The sequence below is a fragment of the Gorilla gorilla genome, chromosome 13, assembly GCF_029281585.2.
Source record: "Gorilla gorilla gorilla isolate KB3781 chromosome 13, NHGRI_mGorGor1-v2.1_pri, whole genome shotgun sequence".
NCBI lineage: Eukaryota > Metazoa > Chordata > Mammalia > Primates > Hominidae > Gorilla > Gorilla gorilla.
Window position 1 is genome coordinate 106,559,827 of NC_073237.2, and position 23,185 is coordinate 106,583,011.

Consider the following 23,185-nt stretch of genomic DNA (forward strand, 5'->3'; position numbering starts at 1 on the left):
GCTGAGACCAAGAGAATGGGGTGTGGCTGTCCATGCATAATAGAACCAACTAAGCTCAATGATCAGTTTTTAAGTCTTTTATTATGAACATTTTCAAACATCCACAAAAATGAAATAATGAAGTGAACCCTCCTATCCCCTGCATTTGCCCATCATCCAGAGGCAGTTTTTTTGTTTGTTTGTTTTTTTGGCTCTTGTTGCCCAAGCTGGAGTGCAATGGCATGTTCTTGGCTCACTGCAACCTCCACCTGCTGGGTTCAAGTGATTCTCTTGCCTCAGCCTCCCGAGTAGCTGGGATTACAAGCACCCGCCACCACACCCAACTAATTTTTGTATTTTTAGTACAGACGGGGTTTTGCCATGTTGGCCAGGCTGGTCTCGAACTCCTGACCTCAGGTAATCCACCCTCCTCAGCCTCCCAAAGTGCTGGGATTACAAGCGTGAGCCACTGCACCCGGCCCGGGGGCAATTTTTTTTTAATGCCAAAGACATTGAATCACCTGCAAAAATTCTAGTACTGCTGCTGTGAAATGCAAAGGGGCTGGAGACAGCGGTCCCCTCCTCACAAATGGACTTCCAAGAGTACCAATTAGACTTTAGAGTCTGACTAATGACACACTCAGAAGATAATTATAGCAAAATATCTTGGCCAGTTGATATGCAATTTTGGTTTTGATCTTCTTGCCTCAGCCTGCCAAGTAGCTGGGACTACAGATTCCTGCCACTACGCCTGGCTAATTTTTGTATTTTTTTTTTTTGTAGAGATAGGGTTTCACTATGTTGTTCAGGCTGGTCTTGATCTCCTGGGCTCAAGGAACCCACCTGGCTTGGCTTCCCAAAGTGCTGGAATTACAGGTGTGAGCCACTGTGCCCAGCCACAAGACACTTTTTTTTTTTGGCGGCAGGGGAGGGGGTTGAGGGGGCGGGGGGCGCAGGCTGTAGAAATGTATGTACAATATAATTTCTTTTTTCCTTTTTTTTTGAGACAGGGTCTTGCTCTGTCACTGAGGCTGGAGTGCGGTGGTATGATCTTGGCTCACTGCAACCTCCGCCTCCCGGGTCCAGGTGATTCTCCTGCCTCACACTCCTGAGTAGCTGGGATTATAGACATGTGCCACCACACTCGGCTGATTTTTTTTTTTTTTTTGTATTTTTAGAAGAGATGGGGTTTCACCATCTAGGCTACTACCTGCTAGGCTGGTCTCGAACACCTGGCCTCAAAGTGATCTGCCTGCCTCGGCCTCCCAAAGTGCTGAGATTACAGGTGTGAGCCACTGTGCCTGGCCTGTACAATATAATTTTATAATTTATAATGATATTATATTCTCTTTTTTAAAAAGAGGAGTTTACTAAAGCGTTGAATAGTATGAATAAGATGAAAAGAATATGTCTAGTAAAAATTTTTAAAATTTCTCTACCTTCTGTGGAGAGGTGGGCAACGTTAATTACTGTTGGATCCTATCTGGGCCCCTTTCTCTGACTCCTCCCCACCCATCTGTTCCCCAGAGCCATCTGTATCATGTTGCAGGTATTTGAACACTTCCCCTTTGACTTTCACAAGACTCAAGACAGGCTTTGCAACTGCAAGGGGCTTGATTAAAGTTTTTGGAGGAGCTAAATAAAAATCAAGGAAGCAGCTTGAATTTATATGCACTCGAATTCAAGAACAAGAGCCTAAAAAACAATGTTAATTTTTTTCCTTATCTATACTGGCCTTCTTCTCAACTTGTTCTAATAGTGCGATACCAGCAAAATACAAATTTACTTTCATTTTCTTGTAGCTGATTTAGAAACTCTGCTTACAGATCTGATTCTTTGAGCGTTGGTGGCATAAATAATGCAAGAGTGCTTTTCTTCTGTGTAGGGGTTGACAAGCTTTTTTTGTAAAGGATCAGATAATACCAGTTTTAGGCTTTGCAGGCCATTTGGTCTCTGTTGCAACTACTCAAATTTGCTGTTGTAATGCTAAAGCAGCTAGTGACAGTTCATAAACACATGGGCATGGCTGTTTTCCAGTGAAAGTTTATTTACAAAAACAAGTGGAGGGTCGGATTTGGCCCTGGGACTGTTCACCGACTCTTATTCTGTGCCATCAACTGAAGTTGTTGAGGCTTCATGCAACTGCCTAAGAGCTAGGTAGTCAGTACAATGTGGCTTTCTGTGGAAGGGCAAAAGCGTGTGCATCTAATATGGTGGGAATTCACCTCAAGCCACACCTTGAACAGGAAAACTGATTTTGGACTCTGGCCGGAGGAGATGTCATTTTTCCCGTTACTGGAGGTATGGGGTGAAACTTTATTCTCAGGGATAAACATGGTTTGGGGGCCATTCCCTTCAATGGCTCATATACTTGTTCTCATGTTTCCACTGGAAAATCTGCTCAAATGCCCAGTGTTGAGAAAATATGCCTGTTTCCTATATCCCTTCACTTCTCCCCATGTTTAGAGGTGAGCTTATCTGTTAACCTGACACAAAGGAATGAACTTGTGCCTATCCTCTCTCCTTTTGGGGATGCTCTGCTCAAGGGACAGGTATGCTCTCTTCCCACTGTCTTTCTGCACAACACATGGGAAGTGGGCCCTAAACCTGCCCAGATAGATCTGGAAGGCCATCATACTATATCCTCACTTTTAGGGCTTGATAGTTGTGCAGAGCAACAATACCTCTTTTACCTGCACAGGTAAGTTTCTTCTTTGCAGCCCCAGATTCTCCCACAGGTGGGTCACCCCACCGTCTAGGCTTTAAGGGAATAGTAGGAAGTCTGTTGACATAGATCCCAGCCACATTGTTCAATGAGCACAGTGTAGCATTATGACTACTTATAATAAAGGTGATATTGTGATTAGCCACGTGACTTCTTGGGAGAAAAGAGTTAATGTAGCAGGTCTGGTTGCTTTCTTCTTGTGTGTCTCCAAGAGAACTATGTTTGACCCTTCACCACCCCCTGGAAATGTGGCCCTCCAAGTGTTCTTTGTGTTAGTGATTGACGGACTTTGTTATATATTCCTGGAGGGATGGACCATGCCATGCTGGCGTGTCAAGTTGCTTTGCATACACATCAATATTGATGATATGCCACTGGTTTTATTGTTGGGGTTCTGAGTTTCTATTGCCATGGCCTGTTGTGTAGCAATGGTTGCACAAGATAAGTGTATGTCACAACTACTCCCCTACTTCCACAAAGACCTCAGTCTCTGAGCTCAAAGTGGTGTTCCTAAGTAGGGCCATACCACATAGCTACCCGAAGTTCGTTGCTAGAGAGAGAGCATTCCTATGTGTCTGACAAGGAAAGACCTCAGAAGTCTCTGCTGGACCTTTCTGGACTCCATCAATGCATATCTTTTTTTTTCTGTGCTTTTTCTCTGTATTCTTTGCTGTACTAAATCTTAGCTATGAATATAACTTGTGATTGGCTCTTGTAAGTCCTTCTGGTGAATCACCAAACATATCACTCCTATATTTCAACAACTTAAAATTCAGAGGAGAAGAGCAGGGTAGGTACCGGGGTAAAAAATTTAAGGGGTGGCCAGGCGCGGTTGTTCACGCCTGTAATCCCAGCCCTTTGGGAGGCCGAGGCGGGTGGATCATGAGGTCAGGAGATCGAGACCATCCTGCCTAACACGGTGAAACCCTGTCTCTACTACAGAAATACAAAAAATTAGCCGGGCATCATGGCTGGCACCTGTAGTCCCAGCTACTTGGGAGGCTGAGGCAGGAGAATGGCGTGAAGCCGGGAGGCGGAGCTTGCAGTGAGCCGAGATAGCGCCACTGCCCTCCAGCCTGGGCGACAGAGCAAGACTCCGTCTAAAAACAAAAAAAAATTAAGGGGTAGCTGCCAAAACTCAGTAATCAAGATAAATATTATGTTAATAAGTATTATATAAAAGTATTAAAACCCAGTGCAAAAAATACATGATGAACAAAATATCAAAAATTTAAATAAAGGTAAGATTTAATCCTGCACTTGTCATATCCTGACTTGCTTGCTGCACCCTAATCCCTGCCTGGGAGAAGAGACACACGTGAGCCTTTGAACTGTCAAAGCAGAGAGCAGCATCTTTAGCAACGGTGCTGAAGGTTGCTCGATGTTTCTAAATAGTTACTACACTTTGCCCACTTTTGTTCCATCTCACTTAGTTCTTGCCACCCGACCCCCAGTCAATCTCTGCCAGTGCATCAACTGTTTATGGAGTTGATAGGAACCCCTTTTAGGGATCTGCACCCTTCAGAGTCCTGCACGTGAGAGGTTTCTTTTTTTCCTCATGCAGAACATCTCTGTGTGTAACACAATCCTTGACAGGTTAAATATTATTGGGTAGGCAACCCCTGAATGCTAAGATGACTTAGCTTAAATGGATGTTGTAGTTATTGAAAGAGCCTTAGAGGTCTTCATAAACTTTATTTCTAAATTACTATTTATTTATACATTTTCAGAGAGATGGCCGTGCACAGCTAGATCCTGGAACTCTAATGATGGCTACATCTTCTAGTATTTACCAAGTCCAGTGCTAGGCACTTTAGATACAATATCACAAATTTGCCTGACAGTTGTTTAAAGATAGGTGGTGTTCCCGTTTTACAGAGAAGGAAACTAAGCTTCAAGGTGGTTATGGTACATTGCTACTAATAAGAGGTAGACCTGGGGCTCAACCTGCAGTTGTCTGACTCTATAGATGGCAAAAACTTACTGAAGATGCTCTTTTGGGAGATGGATCAAGCACTGTGTTTTATGAAGTTGAACAGAGAGAAGTTGGGAACGTGATTCTCCAGGCACCAACATCTTCCTCAAAAGTATTGTTTACCTTATTGTCCCCACTTGGTCCTTGAAGACACAGAGTGTGTGACCCTTGCTTCCAATCTTGTCCTCTTTCTAGCATACCACGGTATCACCTACTTGATATTATTTTAATTCCTGTACCTACTTGAAGGAGCATGCTGTTGAAATGACTTTTATAATCTCAGCAAGAGTCCTACAGTTCATAAACATAAGGGCACAAGCTTCCTCCCACTTTATGTGATAGCTCAGTCTAGCAGATGGGTTTTCCTGAATTATTCATTTGTGACTAATTTGTTTAGTAGCATCTATGTACTTATATCCCATCTTTCTTATGAGTGAACCTAAGTGCTTTGGGAAACTATTTTATTCTATAATCAAAGAATGAAAGATGGAGTCAACTTTTGATGGTTGGCTTATATATAAGCAGTTGCCCCAAACTTGCTAATTCTTGGTTTCTCTTTCCCTACTCCATAGACATACACCAACCATGAGTTGTGTATCCAAATCTCATCTTGAATTGTAGCTCCCATAATTCCCATGTGTCATGGGAGGGACCCAGTAGGAGGTAATTGAATCATGGGGGCGGGTCTTTCCTGTGCTATTCTCATGATAGTGAATAAGTCTTATGAGAGTCTGATGGTTTTATAAAGGGGAGTTCCCCTGCATGCACCCTCTTGCCTGCCATCATATAAGACATCCCTTTGGTTCTCCTTTGCCTTCCACCATGATTTTGAGGCCTCCCCGGTCATGTGGAGCTGTGAATCAATTAAACCTCTTTCCTGTGTAAATTACCCAGTCTCAGGTGTGTCTTTATTAGCAGCATGAGAACGGATTAATACAATGGGTCTACAACCAAAGTTACTCACTTTGGGGATCCATTGATAGGCTTCAGAGGGTCACTGAATATCCTAGTATTATCTCACATTTTAGTTTATGTGCCTATGTTCTTTTGTCCAGATGGAGACGGTTCATAGCCTTTATTAGATTTTAAGAGGGTCTATAAATCCAATTTATGAACAACTTACAAGAGAATGCAGTTTAATATTCTGGTTACAAAGACCAGACAAAGTTTTGGGTCCCCTATCTGGAAGAAACCACAGGAATGATCTTATTCACCACAATTAATCTTCCTGAAACATGGTGTGATGTCCTAGATGAAAACACTAAGGAGTACAGCAGGAAGGAACAAGCTCCTGTTATTTATTACCTGGAATTTGCTTAGGCTCTTCTTTGCCCTAGAACTAGGACATAACTTCAGCCACTGCTTATATTGCATCCCTGCCAGATGTTCATTCAATCTCTGCATGAAAACTTAAGCAACCAGGGATGGCCCATAATCTGCCATGGTCCTAGGTCAGTGTATATAGCTTCGTTTGTTTTAGTTTTTTCAAGTTCTATTTTATTGATGTTTTATATACTTTGAAAATAATTGAAATGAGCTAGAATCAAGGGGAAGAAAAAATAATGAAACCATTCAAGGATGTTGCAGTGTGGGGGTGGCTGATAGGGAGTGCCAGGAAACTGCTGGTAAGGGAGATTACTGTGTTTGAGCAGAGGAGGCAATCCCGAGATTCTTGGTGGCCATGGCAAAAAGAGAAGCCCAAGGGATTCCCTAACTTTTCTGATCCAATGCAGAGAAGAGAGCCATGCTTTCAAGGGAGGTGAGTATTCTCCTAACTCTTGTGTTCTGGGAGAAATTATCATAAAGCTTTTTATACAATGTACATTTAAAAGGGTATAATGGACAAGTGGCTCTTTGCCAGATGTTTTTATCAGAAATGTAAGACATTTCTTGTAAGAAGCCTTAATAGGAACTGAACTCTAGGTTTTATTTTTTAAAATAATGAAGGACACACAGTACTTAACTGCTTCAATAAGTCAGTTTTCAGTTGTGCTGTCCCAGATAAAAGAGAGGAGCACATTTATGGAGGTAGTCCATAATTTGATTTTTCTTGACCCACCAGGAAAACAGTGGATGTTCATGGACACCTTCCTAGTCAGTTCTATGAAAAAAAAAAAAAAAGGAAATTTATAGGAACATGTCTTTTTGGCTGGCCATCCAAACCTGCCTCCTCTGGTTCTAGTGACTTTCCTTGCAGGTCACCGTGAGGTGGGACCAGGGGAGAGTTTCAGAGGTGTCATGGCTTAACTGCAGCTCTGGAGGCAATGTAGCAGTGGGGACCTCACTGACCCTGACAGTGCTGCTCAGATACCAAATCCTGCAGGCTGAGTCACAAGAGGTAAACGATTTGTAATACTCTCTCTTTAGGATCTCCTCCTCCTTTTTGTATCTTTTGCATAGAAAATTGATATTCTTTGTCAAATGAAGTCAGTATTACAAATTTTTCTGGAGGTTTTAAAATTATATCTAAATTGATCCAGGTGTGAATCTGTCAAAGATATGATTACAATGTACAAAACGTTTAGAAGTAGTAGACTCATTTGTATCATGTGACATAAATGATCTCAAGTTTTTTTTTAAATTCATAACCCGGATGCTGTTACTAATATTCAGTGATAAATTGAATCCTCAATAAAACTTCTTGAGATATGAGTATCCACATTATAATCAGAGGCTTGTTGGGTGACCCTGGAATTAGAATATGGAAGTGTAAATCATCTTAATTGTTCACTTTGTTTTCTAATAGCTGCCTGGCAGAAAATTCAGATTTGAGATCTTTAGTGATCTCTGGAATGCAGGATCTATCAATTCAAAAGAGATACATATCCATTAGAGACCAGTTAAGATATAATTGTTTATAAATGTCCTCTCTCCCCAGCTTATTGAGGGCGCTTCCATCCCCATACAGAATTGAGACCAAGCAGGGCCATGCCTTTCCTCAAAAGCATAGCTTGGATTGGTTCAAGAGCATAGACACATAATCAGTTGAGAACTCAGAGTCTTGTGTCATCATAAAATGGAGTAAAAACTGTTGAGTGGCAGCAGCTACCAAACAATATCAGCAGCAGAAGGAATAAAACCAGAAAATTATACTGAACTGGAGAGAAACTTGACCTGAATCAGATTGGTACCAGGACAGAATCAGGAGGGGAGGCTGAGCTGGCAGTGGGATGCAGGGAAAAAACAGAAGCATTCATTCATTCATTCATGCACTCACTCACTCATCACACACACGATGAGTATTTTCTATCCACTTGGGATTCTTCTAGACACTGAGCTTTCAAATCAGACATGACCTCCTTCAGGTGCTTGGACTAGTATGAGAAAAATACATGAAGATCTGAGTTAAACAGATAAAGGCTTGGAGCAGTAGATTGGGTCAAAATTATGGAGAAACTTGAATGCCAGCCTTAAATACAATGGTTTAGCCTTGATTCTATAGGCAATGGAGGGGGAGGGCATCACATGTTAAAAAAGGGGATGCCATACAGGGAGCTGTGCACAAATCTGGAGATGAGAACAGAGATATGGTGCTAAGTTGAGGGTGAGGAGGGGGCATTGCAATTGTCTAAGTAAAAAAGTATTTATAGATGGAACTAGAAGTAGGAATGACATTGCTAAAGGAGAGAGGTAGAATGGGAAATGGATTGAACCAAAAAGATAGATACCCAAAACGGATATATTTGACTATAACAGGAGACAAGCCAGAGGAGAGCATAGGGAGGGATGAGGGATAAAGTCAAAAGAGAAGAAAATTTCCAGAATATAGAAGCTCATTAGTTAATGGTGCTTCCGTGTAGCTAAGGAATCAAGAATTGAGAAATGGCTATTTAAATTAGGTGCAGGGAGATCCTTGGTGACTTTAGAGAGGACAGAAAGATAAATAGATAGATAGATGAGGGAATGAGTGGAAAATGAGAATTGGAAACTGCAAATATATTCTACTCTTTTAACAATTACACCATGAAATGAAGGAGAGTAGCCTGGGAGAACACCAGATATGTTCATCAGAATTTTTTGGGTTGCAAGTGACAGAGAAACCAACCCAGAGTTTACATAGCTGAAGAATCTATGGGGATAGTGTAGGCTTCAGGCATGGATGGATTCAGGGTGCAGTCAATGCCATTAGTACCTCTTGGCTTGACTCTGTTTTCTTCTGTGTGGTAGATTCGTTTTCAGGTTTTACATGGTGACAAGCTGTAGTAGCTTCAGACTCATATCTTCCCAAATTCAAATCCAGTGATATCAAAAGAGAAGATTATTTACCTAGCTGCTTAAGCAAAGTCCTGAAATTAGCTCTGGTTTGACTTGGATTGGCTTGACTGGAGTCAAGGGTCCATTTCTGATGGGGATGGAGTTCACTGGTTGGTGTAGGCCTGGAGATGAAGCCCTAAGGAAGTACATGGGATAAGAATGCAAAAGGGAGTGGTTCCTTGGAGGAAAATCAGAGTACTATTAATAGAGAATGGATGCTGGGTGCCAAAAAGAAGTGTCTAAACTCCAAGTTTTAAAGAGAGTAACTGATGGATAGAGGCCTGAAGCAGAAGGTAGGGAATGCAATCAAGCTGCATGGTTGAAACTGATTTTGAAAGGAGGAAGCATTCTCATTTCCGAAATGGGAGTGAAGGAGAAGATAATAGAAGATGATATGTAGACAACTGGACATCTAAGTCAGGTAAGTTGAGGGAGCATATGTTAAATAACTTTAATTTTCAAGTGAAAATCCAAATGAGGGAATACGTAGTGTTATTTTAAAAAATAATTTAAATATATTGCACCAGCTATATTACAGAAAATACTTAGAAATTGAAAATAAAATTCTGCAGCTAGCATATCCAATGTTTTCATTCTTTACACTGCAGACATAATCTTTACAAAGCTTGAGCACGCATTTTGCTTTAAATTATTCTTTATAACTTTTTTTTTGCTTGCATCCTATTTCATGGAGTAGATGTATCAGAATTTACTTAGCCTTTTTACTTAAAGACATTGAGATTGCTTTCATTTTTTAAAACTAGATATAGTGCTACAAATATTATATATGAAGCTGTTTTTTTTTTCCTTGAGGTATTTCTGTACCGAAAGTTCCCAGGAATGGGGTAATTGTGTAAAACGGAATAAACATTTTGTGTCTCCTACATATGTTTGCAAAATCGCCTTTCATAAGGTATGGAAAATTGCCAATGCCCCCGGCCATGTAAGAAAGTGCTAGTTTCCACCAGGTGCGGTGGCACATGCCTGTAATCCCATTACTTTGGGAGGCCAAGGTGGATGGATCACTTGAGGCCAGGAGTTTGAGACCAGTCTGGCCAACACGATGAAACCCCATCTCTACTAGAAATACAAAAATTAGCTGGGCATGTTGGTTCTTGCCTGTAATCCCAGCTACTCGGGAGGCTGAAGTAGGAAAATAGCTTGAACCCAGGAGGCGGACGTTGCAGTGAGCTGAGATTGGGAGATCATGCCACTGCTGTCCAGCCTGGGTGACCTTGCAAGACTCCATCCCCCCGCCCCCGACAAAAAAAGAACAAAGTACTAGTTTCATAACTTGCTGAATATTTTAGACATTTTATTCCATTAATATTTTTAAGATAACTAACATAACACAGGAAGCACTTAATGCCAGGATGGGTCTAAACACCTGAGTCATGTTAATTCATTTAATTATCACACCAACCGTATGAGGGGAAAATTTATTATGATCCATGTATAAATAGGAAAACTAAGATATAAACAGATTAAATACACTACTCAAGGCGCTACAGCTAGAAAGTGCTAGAAGCAGTCTGTGAATCATGGGAACCTGAATCCCAAGCCTGCGTGCTCAACCACTGGGCAGTATTGCTTTGTGATAGCTTTTGGTTAGCATTTCCTCAAGTATTGTTTAAACTTGTATACATTTTTTTTTTTTTTTTTTTGAGACAGAGTCTCACTCTGTCACCCAGGCTGGATGGAGTGCAGTGGCGTGATCTTGGCTCACTGCAAGCTCCGCGTCCTGGGTTCATGCCATTCTCCTGCCTCAGCCTCTCGAGTAGCTGGGACTACAGGCGCCGGCCACCACGCCTGGCTAATTTTTGTATTTTTAATAGAGACGGGGTTTCACTGTGTTAGCCAGGATGGTCTCGATCTCATGACCTTGTCATCTGCCCGCCTTGGCCTCCCAAAGTGCTGGGATTACAGGCGTGAACCACCGCGCCCGGCCTGCAACTTGTATACATTTTTGTAAGAATTTCAGAATGTCTTTCTCTGAAAGAGTCTTTCTTGATGGTTTTGCCCCAGTGTAGAGATAATAGTGGGAAAATACTTATGGACTTGGATACCTCAGATGGTCTGAATGGGGAGATTTATTAATAAGTCATACATTTTTTAACCCTTTGTAAAGTTGTATGTAAAGTTGTTGTATGTAAAGTACAACATACTTGTATGTAAAGAATTATATTGGTAAGCATTAAAATTAAATGTAGTTATTTCATCCACCCAGGACAGCCAGGCTTTTTTGAGGGACTCTGATGGTTCTATAATCTAATTCAACCCTGCTGGTTACCCTGGAAACATACCTTCTGGCTTTTCTTGAACATCTGAAATGTGGGTATTGTTTTGATGTGACAAGTTTCAGCCAGCTCCTGGGAAAGCAAAGAAATGGCATGAAGTTACAGTATTGGTGTCCTCTCTCTGTACCAAGCATGTTATTTGGTAACTTTTTAGGAGGCATGTCTGAAATTCCAAGGACACCTGACACTTTACAGACTCTCCTGCTATGAACTTTTCTAACATTCCTTCAGGAATGTCGCAATGATTGACATAAAATGATTGATAGAAAATGATCGTTACAGCGTTCCTGGGCTTTTTCATCCCATAGAACCAGGAGGTGGGTAAGAGATGGAGGCCACAACAGAATAGATGCTTAATAACAATATGAGCTGCATTTAAAGGACCTTGTGAAAGAGTACAGAGGGGCCCCAGTGGAACTCAGTATAAGAAGAGCTTATTGCAAAAATAGAAAAGAGTAAACAAATCTTTATAACTCTACTTGAGACGTGGAACGCATCCTGATCTAGCATTTTAAGTAAGGCTTATACATGTCTTTCTTTTAAGTCCTTCACTGCCAATCTTTGTGAAAGATTTGGAGCCAAAATATGAGAAAATATGCCAGAATCCCAATTGTTTTAATCTATTTCAAACTACTTTCAAAGGTTAGTTTTTGTTTTTCTTGTTTAGGAGTCAAAAGAAAATTAGTCACCCACAGGATCAACAGAACAGGACATCTCTCTCTAATATACCAATCATTTTGTTGGCATTAAATCTCTTGCCCTGCTACTCATGCACACACACACACACCTGAAGACATACTGTATTATAATTTTTCATGACCACACAGTGATAACAACTGATACATAAATTACTATTAGACAATTACGCATTTTGTTTTACCTTCAAAGACAATGAGCTCTAATCAAAAAGCCAGACAATAACACAGGTTGGCAAGGATGTGGAGAAATCAGAGCTCTCATCCATTGCTGGTGAGAGTGTAAAATGGTGCAGCTGCTTTAGAAAACAGTTTGCCACTTCCTCAGAAAGTTAAACACAGAGTTACCATATTACCCCAAAATTCCAATCCTGGATATATACCCAAGGGAAATGGAAATTTTGTTTACACAAAAATTTGTACACTAATGTTTATACCTTTTTTTTTTTTTTTTCTGAGATGGAATTTTGCTCTTGTCGCCCTGGCTGGAGTGCAATGGCGCGATCTGGGCTCACTGCAACCTCTGCCTCCCAGGTTCAAGCGATTCTCCTGCCTCAGCCTCTCAAGTAGCTGGGATTACAGGTGTGCATCATCACGCCTGGCCAATTTTTGTATTTTTAGTAGAGATGGGGGTTCGCCACATTGGCCAGGCTGGTCTTGAACTCCTGACCTCAAGCGATCCACCCATCTGGGCCTCCCAAAGTGCTGATATTACAGGTGTGAGCCACTGTGCCTGGCCAAAGTACTGATACATTCTATAATATGAATGCACCTTGAAAATGTATGCAGTGAAAACAGCCAGAGACTAAAGACCACATATTCTATGATTCCCTTTATAGGAAATGTTCAGAATAAGCAAATCTATTTTGCTTACTGTGGATTTGTGGTTGCCTAGGACTGGGGGGTGGAGGATGGAGGGAATTGGGTGTAACTACTAAAGGGTACAGTGTTTCTTCTTAGAGTGATGAAAGTGTTCTAAAATTGATTGTAGTGATGATTGCACAACTCTGTGAATATAGAAAAGGTAAAGAGATAGTCATACTAGCTGTGTATTCTGAATTTATAGGTTATGATTCATCCCAAAGGGCAACTGAACACTCACACTTTAATGAAGCTTGAAGGAAATGGAGAAAGGGAACTTCTATTATGCTCTGGGCACCATGTCATTTATTTAATGTATTTTATCTCATTTTATCTTCGGTTAAGTGTTATTATCCTGTTTTACAAATGAAGAAACTGAAGTTTGTGGAGGTTGAACTATAATGGGTCATAAAATCATTAAAGGGCAGAATGGTAGATATCACTTTTTTCATTCTAAAGCTCAAATGCATTCTAACATGTGGATAGACCACCTGTTGGTACCTTTCATCATTACAAATTAACAGTTGTTAAAAATAATAATTTTGTAGAAACATTGTGTGTATTAATAAGACACACTTTGTTTGAGGTTATGGGGTTGATTATTTTTTGGGGGGGATGGGATGAGGAAGGATGGCTCCAGAGACAGGAAGAAGGGATTTCTGGGAATTTCTTATGATGCTTCAAAAAAACACAGAAAAAGCAAAAGATATTGCAAGAGAAAAGCAAAATATATTAAGATGTCTGTAATGCACTGAGGTAGGATTTAGAAATTGATTAACAAGGCCGGATGCAGTGGCTCATGCCTGTAATCCCAACACTTTGGGAAGCTGAGGCAGGTGGATCACCTGAGGTTGGGAGTTCAAGACCAGCCTGACCAACATAGAGAAACCCTGTCTCTAATAAAAATACAAAATTAGCCAGGCGTGGTGGCACATGCCTGTAATCCCAGCGACTCAGGAGGCTGAGGCAGGAGAATCACTTGAACCCAGTAGGCGGAGGTTATGGTGAGCCAAGATCACGCCATTGCACTCCAGCCTCGGTAACAAGAGTGAAACTCTGTCCCCCACACCCCCAAAAAAGAAATTGATTAACAATCCATCACAGGGATGAAAACCATCTTTCACCTTGAGCTCAACTTTAACAGATTTCTATTGTCTCCCTAGAGCAACTCTGCTGAGGAGGATTCTGAGGCAGAATGCAGAGCAAGTGGTGAAGAAAACTGGGATTGATTAGTGAGGCCTGCCGCAGCATAAGAGGGGAGAGGGGTATCAGGAGAGCTAATCTTTTTTTTGCTAATCTTTTCTTTTTTGCTTTTAAGTAATACAAAGCATATAAGAGCATAATGAGGAAGTTTACTGTAGTTATTAGAAAAAATGTAAAATTCTAGTTGATTTTAAATTGGTCATGTATTAGTAATTACTGAGACAGTGCTATTCAATTACAATGCCTTTGGATTTGGAGTATGTGCATGGAAGATTTAAGATTCTTACCGGAGAATTGTTCACATCCACGTTAACAAAAAATACATTTTGGTATTTCACAGACATAGACTTCAAAATAAAAAATAAATATTTCCCATTAGTTTGGTGTTAATATTAAAATACACACTGGAAGTGTCTTTTCAGTAGAAATGAAAATTGAACAAAAAGGCTGTTAAAGAGGACTAAGCATCATTCTGACATTTCACTACAGCCTAGAGCCTGAAGCATCAAGTCAAATACCAGATGATGCCAAGGTCAGATGATGTAAGGACCAGTGGCAGAAGCAGAGTCAAAGAACCAAACTGAAGATTAGAGTTTCAAGGTTGGCAAAGACGTAACAGAATGTGCGTGGTGGATCCAGACTTACTTTGTGGGGTGGAGGAAGGGATAGTAGAGTAGCTCTCTCCTGGGAGAGCAGCTGGGGGAGTCTGTCTTCAGTGATCTTTGAGATACAGTTCTCTGAGCCAAACTCTACCTTCTCTTGCCTGGCATTTTGGAAGGTGCTGGTGCTACTGGTGCTAGAAGGCTGTTCTGCTTGAAGCGATGTCAACATTTTAATGCTGACCATTAGCCTAATTTATTTGCACTCCTGTTGCCGTCTCTCTGTGCTCTACTATGTGTGGAAACTAGATTTTCCAGGTTCCATTGCTGGCTGACTTCCAATTAGCTTCTTCCAATGGGAAGTATTTGCAGGAAATGGAAGGGGAGGAGGGAAGAAGTAACTCCCTCCTACTTCTGTTTTGTTCTGGAATCATCTTTGGCAGTGGCGGTGACCATGGTGCTGGTAGTGGGTCTAGGGGAAGAGGAAGTGGCAGCAGCCACAGCAGCAGCAGTGACAACAGTGGCCTGTAAATGTCAGCTCCTGGGTGTCTTTTCAGACAGCTGTGTTCATACCTTAAGGACACTTGATGGCATTTTGAATTGTTTGCTTAAAATCATATCTCATGTATTTCTAGTCGCTTATTTCTGTTGATCTAACTCTAAAATGTTTCCTGAATTTTGATTTTTCCTTTTTCTCTGAAAGTCACTGCTCTAGTTTTGGAAAAACCTATCATTACTGACATTCACTCTGGGTTTCCTGCTTTTAGACTTTCCAACCTATTCTTGTGCAACCTCCAAAAATATTTTCTAAATGCCACATTTGATTGTGGCAAAATCCTTCTTAAAATTGTCCTGTTGGGCTCTCCACAGCAGTTTGTTAAGTTATAACACAAGATCCTACTTGATCTGGCCTCAGCTTCCTTTTTGAGGCTCATTTTTTGCCACTTCCATTGCACACTATATGTAAGCCTCACAGACTACATATTGCCTTCCCCCGATCGCACCATACAATTTCTCAACAAAATTTTAGCCTCTCCTTTTCCAGAAATGTTCTTTTCAGGGATCTATGCCTAGTGATCCTCTTAGCCCAGCATCAGCAAACTATGCCCTGTGGACCAAATCCAGCCCTCTACCTGTTCTTTTAAATAAAGTTTTATTGGAACTAGTTGCCCATCTGTTTTTGTGTTGTCACTGGATTTTGCACTACAGCAGCAAAGTTGAGTAACTGTGGCAGAGATCATATGGCCTGCAAAGCTGAAAATATTTTCTATCTTGTCTTTTACAGGAAAAGTTTGTTGACCCCTGCTCTTGCATAATTTCAATCACTTCTTAAAACCCACATCTTCTTATGATTCACTGTTTTTTTTTCTTGTTGTAATACATCCATTAGCAATTTCTTCAGAGAGATTCTGTGGTTAGTAAACTTTTAGTTTTTGTGTGTCTGAAAATGTCTTGAATTCTTGCCCTCTCTTGAATTAATGGTTTTGCTAACTAACTTCCATTTCACCATCCTGGAGAGCCTGGAAAGGAAAAGTGGTGAAGATTTCTTTGCCTCCCTTGCAGCTAGAGTTCTGGATGCAAATTTCATTTTACCAGTCAGATGCATGCCAGTGTAAATGAGACAGAAGCTATTTTCTTCTTCTTTTTTGGTGGAAAGCGAGGTCATGGGTACTGGTTGTGCTCGAGGCCAGCAGTGGTGGCAGCCAGACTCAGGGTCCAGAAATTAACTTCTTAGATGTCCAGAGGCCATGGTGGCTGTAGTAGCTGCCTAATTCTGCTTCTGACTCTGACCGCTGCTCTGTTGGTGGTTCTTTAACTCCCAATCATTTCCTCCCGTTTCCCGTGACTTCTGGTTATGGCAATGTTAGAATCTCCACAGGTGGGTCTGTGGTGCTCTGAAGAGTGGTTCGTGGAGTTTCTGTCCCAAGCCCATTCACCCAGTCTTCTGATGATTTTATGAGCATTTAATTCCTTGTATTAAAATCCTTTTCTAATTTGGTTCTAATGTGGTTTATGTTTCTTGCTTTGATCTCTGACTGATACAGTCATCTAACCTTTTTGATACCAGGGACCAGTTTCATGGAAGACATTTTTTTCCCCAGACTGGGGGTGGGGGGATGGTTTCAGGATGAAACTGTTCCACCTCAGATCATCAGGTATTCGATTCTCATAAGGAGGGTGCAACCTAGATCCCTCGCATGTGCAGTTCACAATAGGGTTTGCACTCCTATGAAAACCTAATGCTGCCGCTAATATAACAGGAGGCAGAGCTCAGGAGGTAATGCTTACTCGCTGGCCGCTCACCTCCTGCTGTGTGGCCAGTTCCGAATAGGCCATGGACCTGTGGAGTGGTACTGGTCCATGGCTTGGGGGTTGGGGACCCCTGATCTAGGGTAAGTAAAGTCTTCCTCCAACCCCCTCATATACTATGAGTTAAAAAAAATTACACACATAATACAGGAATGTCTTCTTTTGCAAAAGTTCAAACATTACAAGAAAAAACTGGTTATGGCGAAGTTAGAATCTCCACAGGTGGGTCTGTGCTGTTCTGAAGAGTGGTTAAAAAACTGAACACTAGATATTCTGTGGCAAAGTCAAGGAGATCCTCTTTCCTAAGTCTTGAGTGTCAGCATGGTAGGACCTGTCAGAAACTAAAATGTTCCCTCAGAATATTCTTCATTTTTTATTTTTAAATACAGACAGGGTTTCACTATGTTGGCCAGGGTGGTCTGGAACTCCTGGCCCCAAGCAATCCTCCCTCTTTGTCCTCCCAAAGTGCTGAGATTACAGGCATCAGCCACCATGGCTGGCCTCCCTTCTAGATATTCTAAGAATTTTAGGCAGATAAGGGATGTTGTGATGTTATGTAGCCAGTTTCTCTATTGGAATATAAGTTCATTTTAAATTAAATATCAAAGATTGTGACTGTGGTTAAAATTAACTCAGGCTGTGACTGAGGCTCAGGTGGATTAAAAAAAGTAGAAATGTTAGAAACCTTGCTAAAAATAAACCAGAGTATTTTTAGCTGTATAGAGTATTCTTTATATTTGAAGGAATAAACTTTACAAAAGTGACCATAAAAACATGTAAAGTTTTATACAATAAGGAAAAATGAAAAAAAGTGCCCTGAGATTCTTTCTGCAGTATGTTATACCAAAAATAAATATATAAAATGTTAAAAACTGTTAAGTAGGATATTACAGAAATTAACCAGATAAAATATTGTATAGATATTAAAAGATTCGTTTGGAGACTATGAAAACATGAACCAATGTGTATGTGGGAAAAAGATTTAAATATAAATATATGATTACAACTCACTAGAATATTTTACAAAGTAAATCAAGGACAAGAAAGGAACATGCAAGACGTATTATTCGCCTCATTGCAATAACATGTATGGACCTGGAGGACATCACGCTAAGTGAAACGAGGGAGTCGTCATAGAATAAATACTGCATGATTCAATTTTTATGAAGTATGTAAAATATAGTCAACTTACAGAAGCAGAAAATATAATGGAGGTTGCCAGGGAGCAGGGAAGGAGTAAATGAGTTGTTTAATGGGTATAAAGATACAGTTGTATAGGATGATAAGTTCTAGAGATCTGATATACCAGGCATCCTCAATCCCAGGGCCAGTCTACGGCCTGTTAGGAACCAGGCTGCACAACGGGAGGTGAGTGGTGGGCGAGCTGTCATTACTGCCTGAGCTCTGCTTCCTGTCAGATCAGCGTGGAATTAGATCCTCATAGGAGCAAGAACCGTATTCTGAACTGTGCATGTGAGGGAGCTAAGCTGCGCTACTTATGAGAATCTTAATACCTGACGATCTGAGGTGGAACAGTTTCTTCCTGAAACCATCCCGGCACCCCCTACCCTAAGCCCTAGTCCATGGAAAAATTGTCTTCCACAAAACTGGTCCTGGTGTCAAAAAGGTTGGGGACCACTGTGATATACAACATAGTGCTTAGAGTTAACATTAGGGTGTTGCACACTGAAAAATTTAGTGTAGATTCCATGTTAAGTGTTCTTATCACACATACACACACAAAAGCAGATGTACACAAGGTTTCATTTGGAGGTGATGGATTTTGATTGTGGTGATAATATCATGGGTGTGTACATATGTCCTAACATCAATTGTATACATTAAATAAACAGATTTTGTTTATTTAACAATTATACCTCAATAAAGATATTGAACAATTATGTATCAATAAAGCTGTAGGAAAAATAACAAAGACATACGGTTTGTTCTGATAATAAGGTTGAAGAATTGGGAGAAATTTATTCTTTTATGTTATATTTAAGAACAAATATCATATTTATCTGTATTCTAATCCAGTGTTTGAAAGTTCTGAACTCTTGAAACTTTGGTAAAATGTCATTGCTATAATATGAAGAATCCATTAATTTGTACAATTGGACTCCTTTGCACATCTTGGGATGTTCTTGCAGAATTACCTGTGGACAAGTAGTAGTAATCTTCTGGTGTGTACACTCATTATCTAATTAGATCTCGGAATATTATCTTCAGTTAATCAGGGTGCTTCAAAAATCTATGGCTCCAGAATGGCTCATAATTGCCAAACTTTTAAGAATTACTGGGAAAAATATTCTGGAACTTTAAATTTCTTCTGAAACTATGAGGTAGATACTGGTTGTACTCACATGGAAAACAGGAAACATCCTTTTGCAGGGACCACACCGTTTCAAAGAAAATTGAACCACTGCGAGTTTGTGTCCGGCAGCTGTCAAAAATGTTTTAAATTCATTCTGAAAACAGAAAATAAATGAGGAAATGTGCATAATCACTGAATCTCATGACATTTTATAGAGAAGATGATGACAGATTAGTTTTGGTTTTGTTTTTGGTTTTTTTAAAGCCAGGGTATCACTATGCTGCCCAGGCTGGTCTCAAACTCCTGGGCTCAAGTGATCCTCCTGCCTCAGCTTCCCAAAGTGCTGGGATTACAGGTGTGAGCCACCTTATCTGGCCATATTAGTTCTTAAAAACCTTAACCAGGTGTACCATGCCATTGTTCTCTAGCTGACCCCACCTTAAATGTCCCTCATGTCAAATATATTTCTCTTTGTAAGTACATAAAAATCATGGAAGTCTATGCACCAAAAAGGTTGGTAATGGAACTTGATAACGGTGGTTACCTCTGAGGAGAAACAGGTTGGCCAGGGAGGGATGGGGGCTGGAGGGTGGAGGTGAACTGCTGTTCAGGGTGGATATCTATAGTACTGGATTTTTATTAAACAAGGGCCTAAACATGCATGACTAGTGAACTTTAAAAGGAGAAGAATTAATCTCACACCTTGAGTAATTTCTTGTTTTTTTTGGGGGGGAAGTGATCATTATTACAGCTACAGTTAAAACTATACATTTAAGGATTTGACATGCTTATTGCTGAATGTCAAGTGAATTTCCCATCAACTGTTTGTGTCATCTAAGTAAATAAAGGTTTCCCTTCCTGGGACTCAGATGACTGCATCTATATTTGCTTGCTTTATGACAAGTGACTGGTCCTACACTAGTTATTTCATGCATGATTGATCTCCCCAAGTCCTTACAGGATTTAACCTTGATTCATTCCTGTGCCTCCCATGATCCCTAACTGACACATAAGTGCTCATAGTGTACTCATAGAGTAAGTGCTCATAGAGTGTTTTCTTTATTTTTATTTTAATTTAATTTTATTTCTTGGAGACAGGGTCTGGCTGTTCATCCAGGCTGGGGTGTAGTGGTGCGATCTCAGCTCACTGCAGACTCTGCCTCCTGGACTCAAGCCATCCTCCCACCTCAGTCTCCCAAAGTGCTGGGATTACAGGTGTGAGCCACCCCGCCCAGCCTGCGTGTCTTCTTGATGAATGAATGATTTGCTAATACATAGTACTCTGTTCAAGATTTTTCCTTTTCTCACTGGAATTGCAACAATTGTAGCTAATTAACTCTGTGCCCTATATTCTCTCCCATAATCTTTACAACAACACTACAATGTGTGTACTATTATTATCTCCATTTTACAAATGAGAAAAGTGAAGTTCATTAACTTTATCATGATCAATTAGCTGGTGAGTGGTGTAGCTGGCATTGGTATCCTAGGCAGCCTGACTCCAGTTCCTATTTCCTTAACCACTACAGAAAATCCACTCCTGAGTTCATCATAGAATTAGGACTTATTCTCCCTTTCATTGGCCCTAATTGCATTGTGTGCTTATTCCTAGACCAAACATTAAGAGGAGGGGGATGGGATTGTTCATTGTATTAAGTCAAGCAAGGCCTATTCCCACTATGGATGGGTTTAATCCATACAAATGACATGTGATACAGTTTGGCTGAGTCCCCACCCAAATCTCATCTTGAATTGTAGCTCCCATAATCCCCACATGTCATGGGAGAGACCTAGTGGGAGGTAAATGAATTATGGGGGTGGGTTTTTCCCATGCTGTTCTCATGACAGTGAGTCAGTCTCAAAAGATCTGACGGTTTTATAAAGGGCAGTTCCCCTGCACACGCTGTCTTGCCTGCCGCCATGTCAGACATGCCTTTGGCCCTCCTTCGCCTTTGCCATGATTGTGAGGTCTTCCCAGCCATGTGGAACCATGAGTTCATTAGATCTTTTTTTCTTTATAAATTACCAAGTATTGGGCATTTCTTCATAGCAGTATGCAAATAGACTAATACAACATGCCTGCTCTATAATAGCCTTGACAATTATGTGGCTACTTTGTTTAGTTTCAATCAGGTGAAAGTGATGACTCAAAGAAGATGCACTCTCTTTCTTTATCAATATTCCTCTAGAGGGAGTAACTAACTTTTCAGAGAGCCTTGCCAAGCCTTTATTTCTCACTTGCTTCTGAAGTTGTAAGGTAGATGCTATCCTCACAAGCTCCCAACACTCTTCACTTTCCAGTAGTTGTTGTTTGGGTGTGAGCTGGCCTAGTTGGACCCATGAACTTGACTTGACTAAACTATCTGAAGGGAATACTCTCATAGTATAGGTATTTATTTAACATATGCGTATTGAGGCCTATACTATGCCAGCTACTGCACAAACTGCTAGGATACCACTGTGGACAAAAACAAAACAAAACAAAACAAAAACTATGCATTCTGTCTCCATGGAGTTTACATTTTAGAATGGGAAGCTTACTATAAGGTCAATAGGTAATATTTGTAGTATATTAGTGCTAATTGCTAATAAAGAAAATAAAAAGAAAATGAAGTAGGAAGGAAGAATGGGGGTTGGATTACAACTGTAGTCCGGATGGCCAAGGTCAATCTCAAAGAGAAGGTGGCATCTAAATAAAGATGGGATGGAGATCAGGGCCTCTGGAAAGGTCCCTGGGGAGGAGATGAAAGGTCTTCTGAGGGAATAAGGCTCCAGGCTATTCTGTGACATCCCCAGAACATAAAAACAATAAGTGTCAAAAGCATTAGCAAATGTGTGATGTTTTAAAACATGTTCTTATGTCGAAGTTACAGGGCAGTACTCTCTTTCAATCTGGTCAGTGTCATTTTTGTGATCTGTATAGCCACCTTTGGGGAAAATGTCACAAGTCTAAATCTGAGGGTGCTGGTGGACATGAGGCTCAGGCCCCAAACCCCCTACCCTCCTCCAGCTCCTGACTTCTTGTAATGAGGGCAGGCATCAGAAGGTCTGGGTTCTAATGCCCACACCACCTCTTAAACGAACTAGCCTTGAACCTCTCTTTTAGAGGCAATTTCCTCCTTTATAAATCAAGAATTATCTCTGTCCTATACATGAATTTAGATTTGTTGTGACAGCAACATTGGGCTGTTCCCAATTTTCCCACCCCATTCCACATCTGGGGTTTCTATTCTTTTTCCTTGGATAAGAGAAAAGATGTGGACTTCCTTACTTCCGTGGAATTTTCCAAGCACAACTGAGATAGGATCCATGGGATCAGATACAGGATGGGATGTACTAGGAGCTGGTCTGGGATTCACCTGAAGTCAGGCAGGAAATAAAAGTCCAGGAGGAAGAAAGCCCTTCTTTATCAATTTGCCCCTTGGCTGCTTTTCTTGATAGTACCATCCCTCAAGGAACAAGATAAAGAACAAGAATTTAGAACTCTCCCCTTGCTACAATGCAATGATAGAATACTGGATAGAGAGAACACATTCTTAAAGTTTTTCAAATCTGTTCTCAAGATGGCCACATTTGAAATACTCAGTGAAGCCAAATAAATACTTGCCATGTCTTTAATAATCTGTACCATGATTACACCAGGGAAGTGCTGATGAAAATCCCCTGTTGGTTTAGTTGGATCACCGTAGCTGTCTCCTATTTATTACAGTATCCTGCCTGGAATACATGGGTAACTTCTCTATGACATCATTAAACATGTCATCTCAGAACCTGGAACTTTGGCAGACTTTGGATCCTATTTCACTTTTATGCCATGACTAGTTCACTTGTGGACAGCCAAGAATCAGAAAACTGAGGGCTTTATATGCAGAATCAGTAATGTGTTTGCTTTATTTTCATCTTTTATAACCTATTTCTAAATATCCTTCTCCCTTCTCTAATCCCTCCATCCCATCACCAAATGAGAAGTAAG

General features: G+C 40.7%; 1 protein-coding gene and 1 long non-coding RNA gene across 4 annotated transcripts in view; one reads left to right on the plus strand and one right to left on the minus strand.

Annotated features, from left to right (window-relative positions):
* LOC129524696 (uncharacterized) overlaps positions 1 to 5,568 on the plus strand; it is a 64,062-nt gene extending 58,494 nt beyond the window's left edge. The window contains exon 5 of the long non-coding RNA XR_008668559.2: positions 4,435 to 5,568. This is a non-coding gene — a long non-coding RNA (uncharacterized lncRNA). The remainder of the gene's footprint in view (positions 1 to 4,434) is intronic.
* TXNDC8 (thioredoxin domain containing 8) overlaps positions 1 to 22,947 on the minus strand; it is a 34,829-nt gene extending 11,882 nt beyond the window's left edge. The window contains exons 1-4 of one of the 3 annotated variants that reach the window (XM_063696987.1): positions 22,820 to 22,947; positions 19,262 to 19,366; positions 14,277 to 14,336; positions 11,237 to 11,302 (exon numbers count right to left, since the gene is read on the minus strand). In XM_063696987.1, coding sequence (XP_063553057.1) covers positions 11,237 to 11,302; positions 14,277 to 14,336; positions 19,262 to 19,366; positions 22,820 to 22,843 — 255 coding nt within the window. In that variant the 5' untranslated portion in view covers positions 22,844 to 22,947. Of the gene's footprint in view, positions 1 to 7,402; positions 9,070 to 11,236; positions 11,303 to 14,276; positions 14,337 to 19,261; positions 19,367 to 22,819 lie in introns of those variants that run through there. The other 2 variants (XM_019034007.4, XM_055351117.2) reach the window with 2 other exon arrangements.
* Between the last annotated feature and the right edge of the window lie 238 nt (positions 22,948 to 23,185).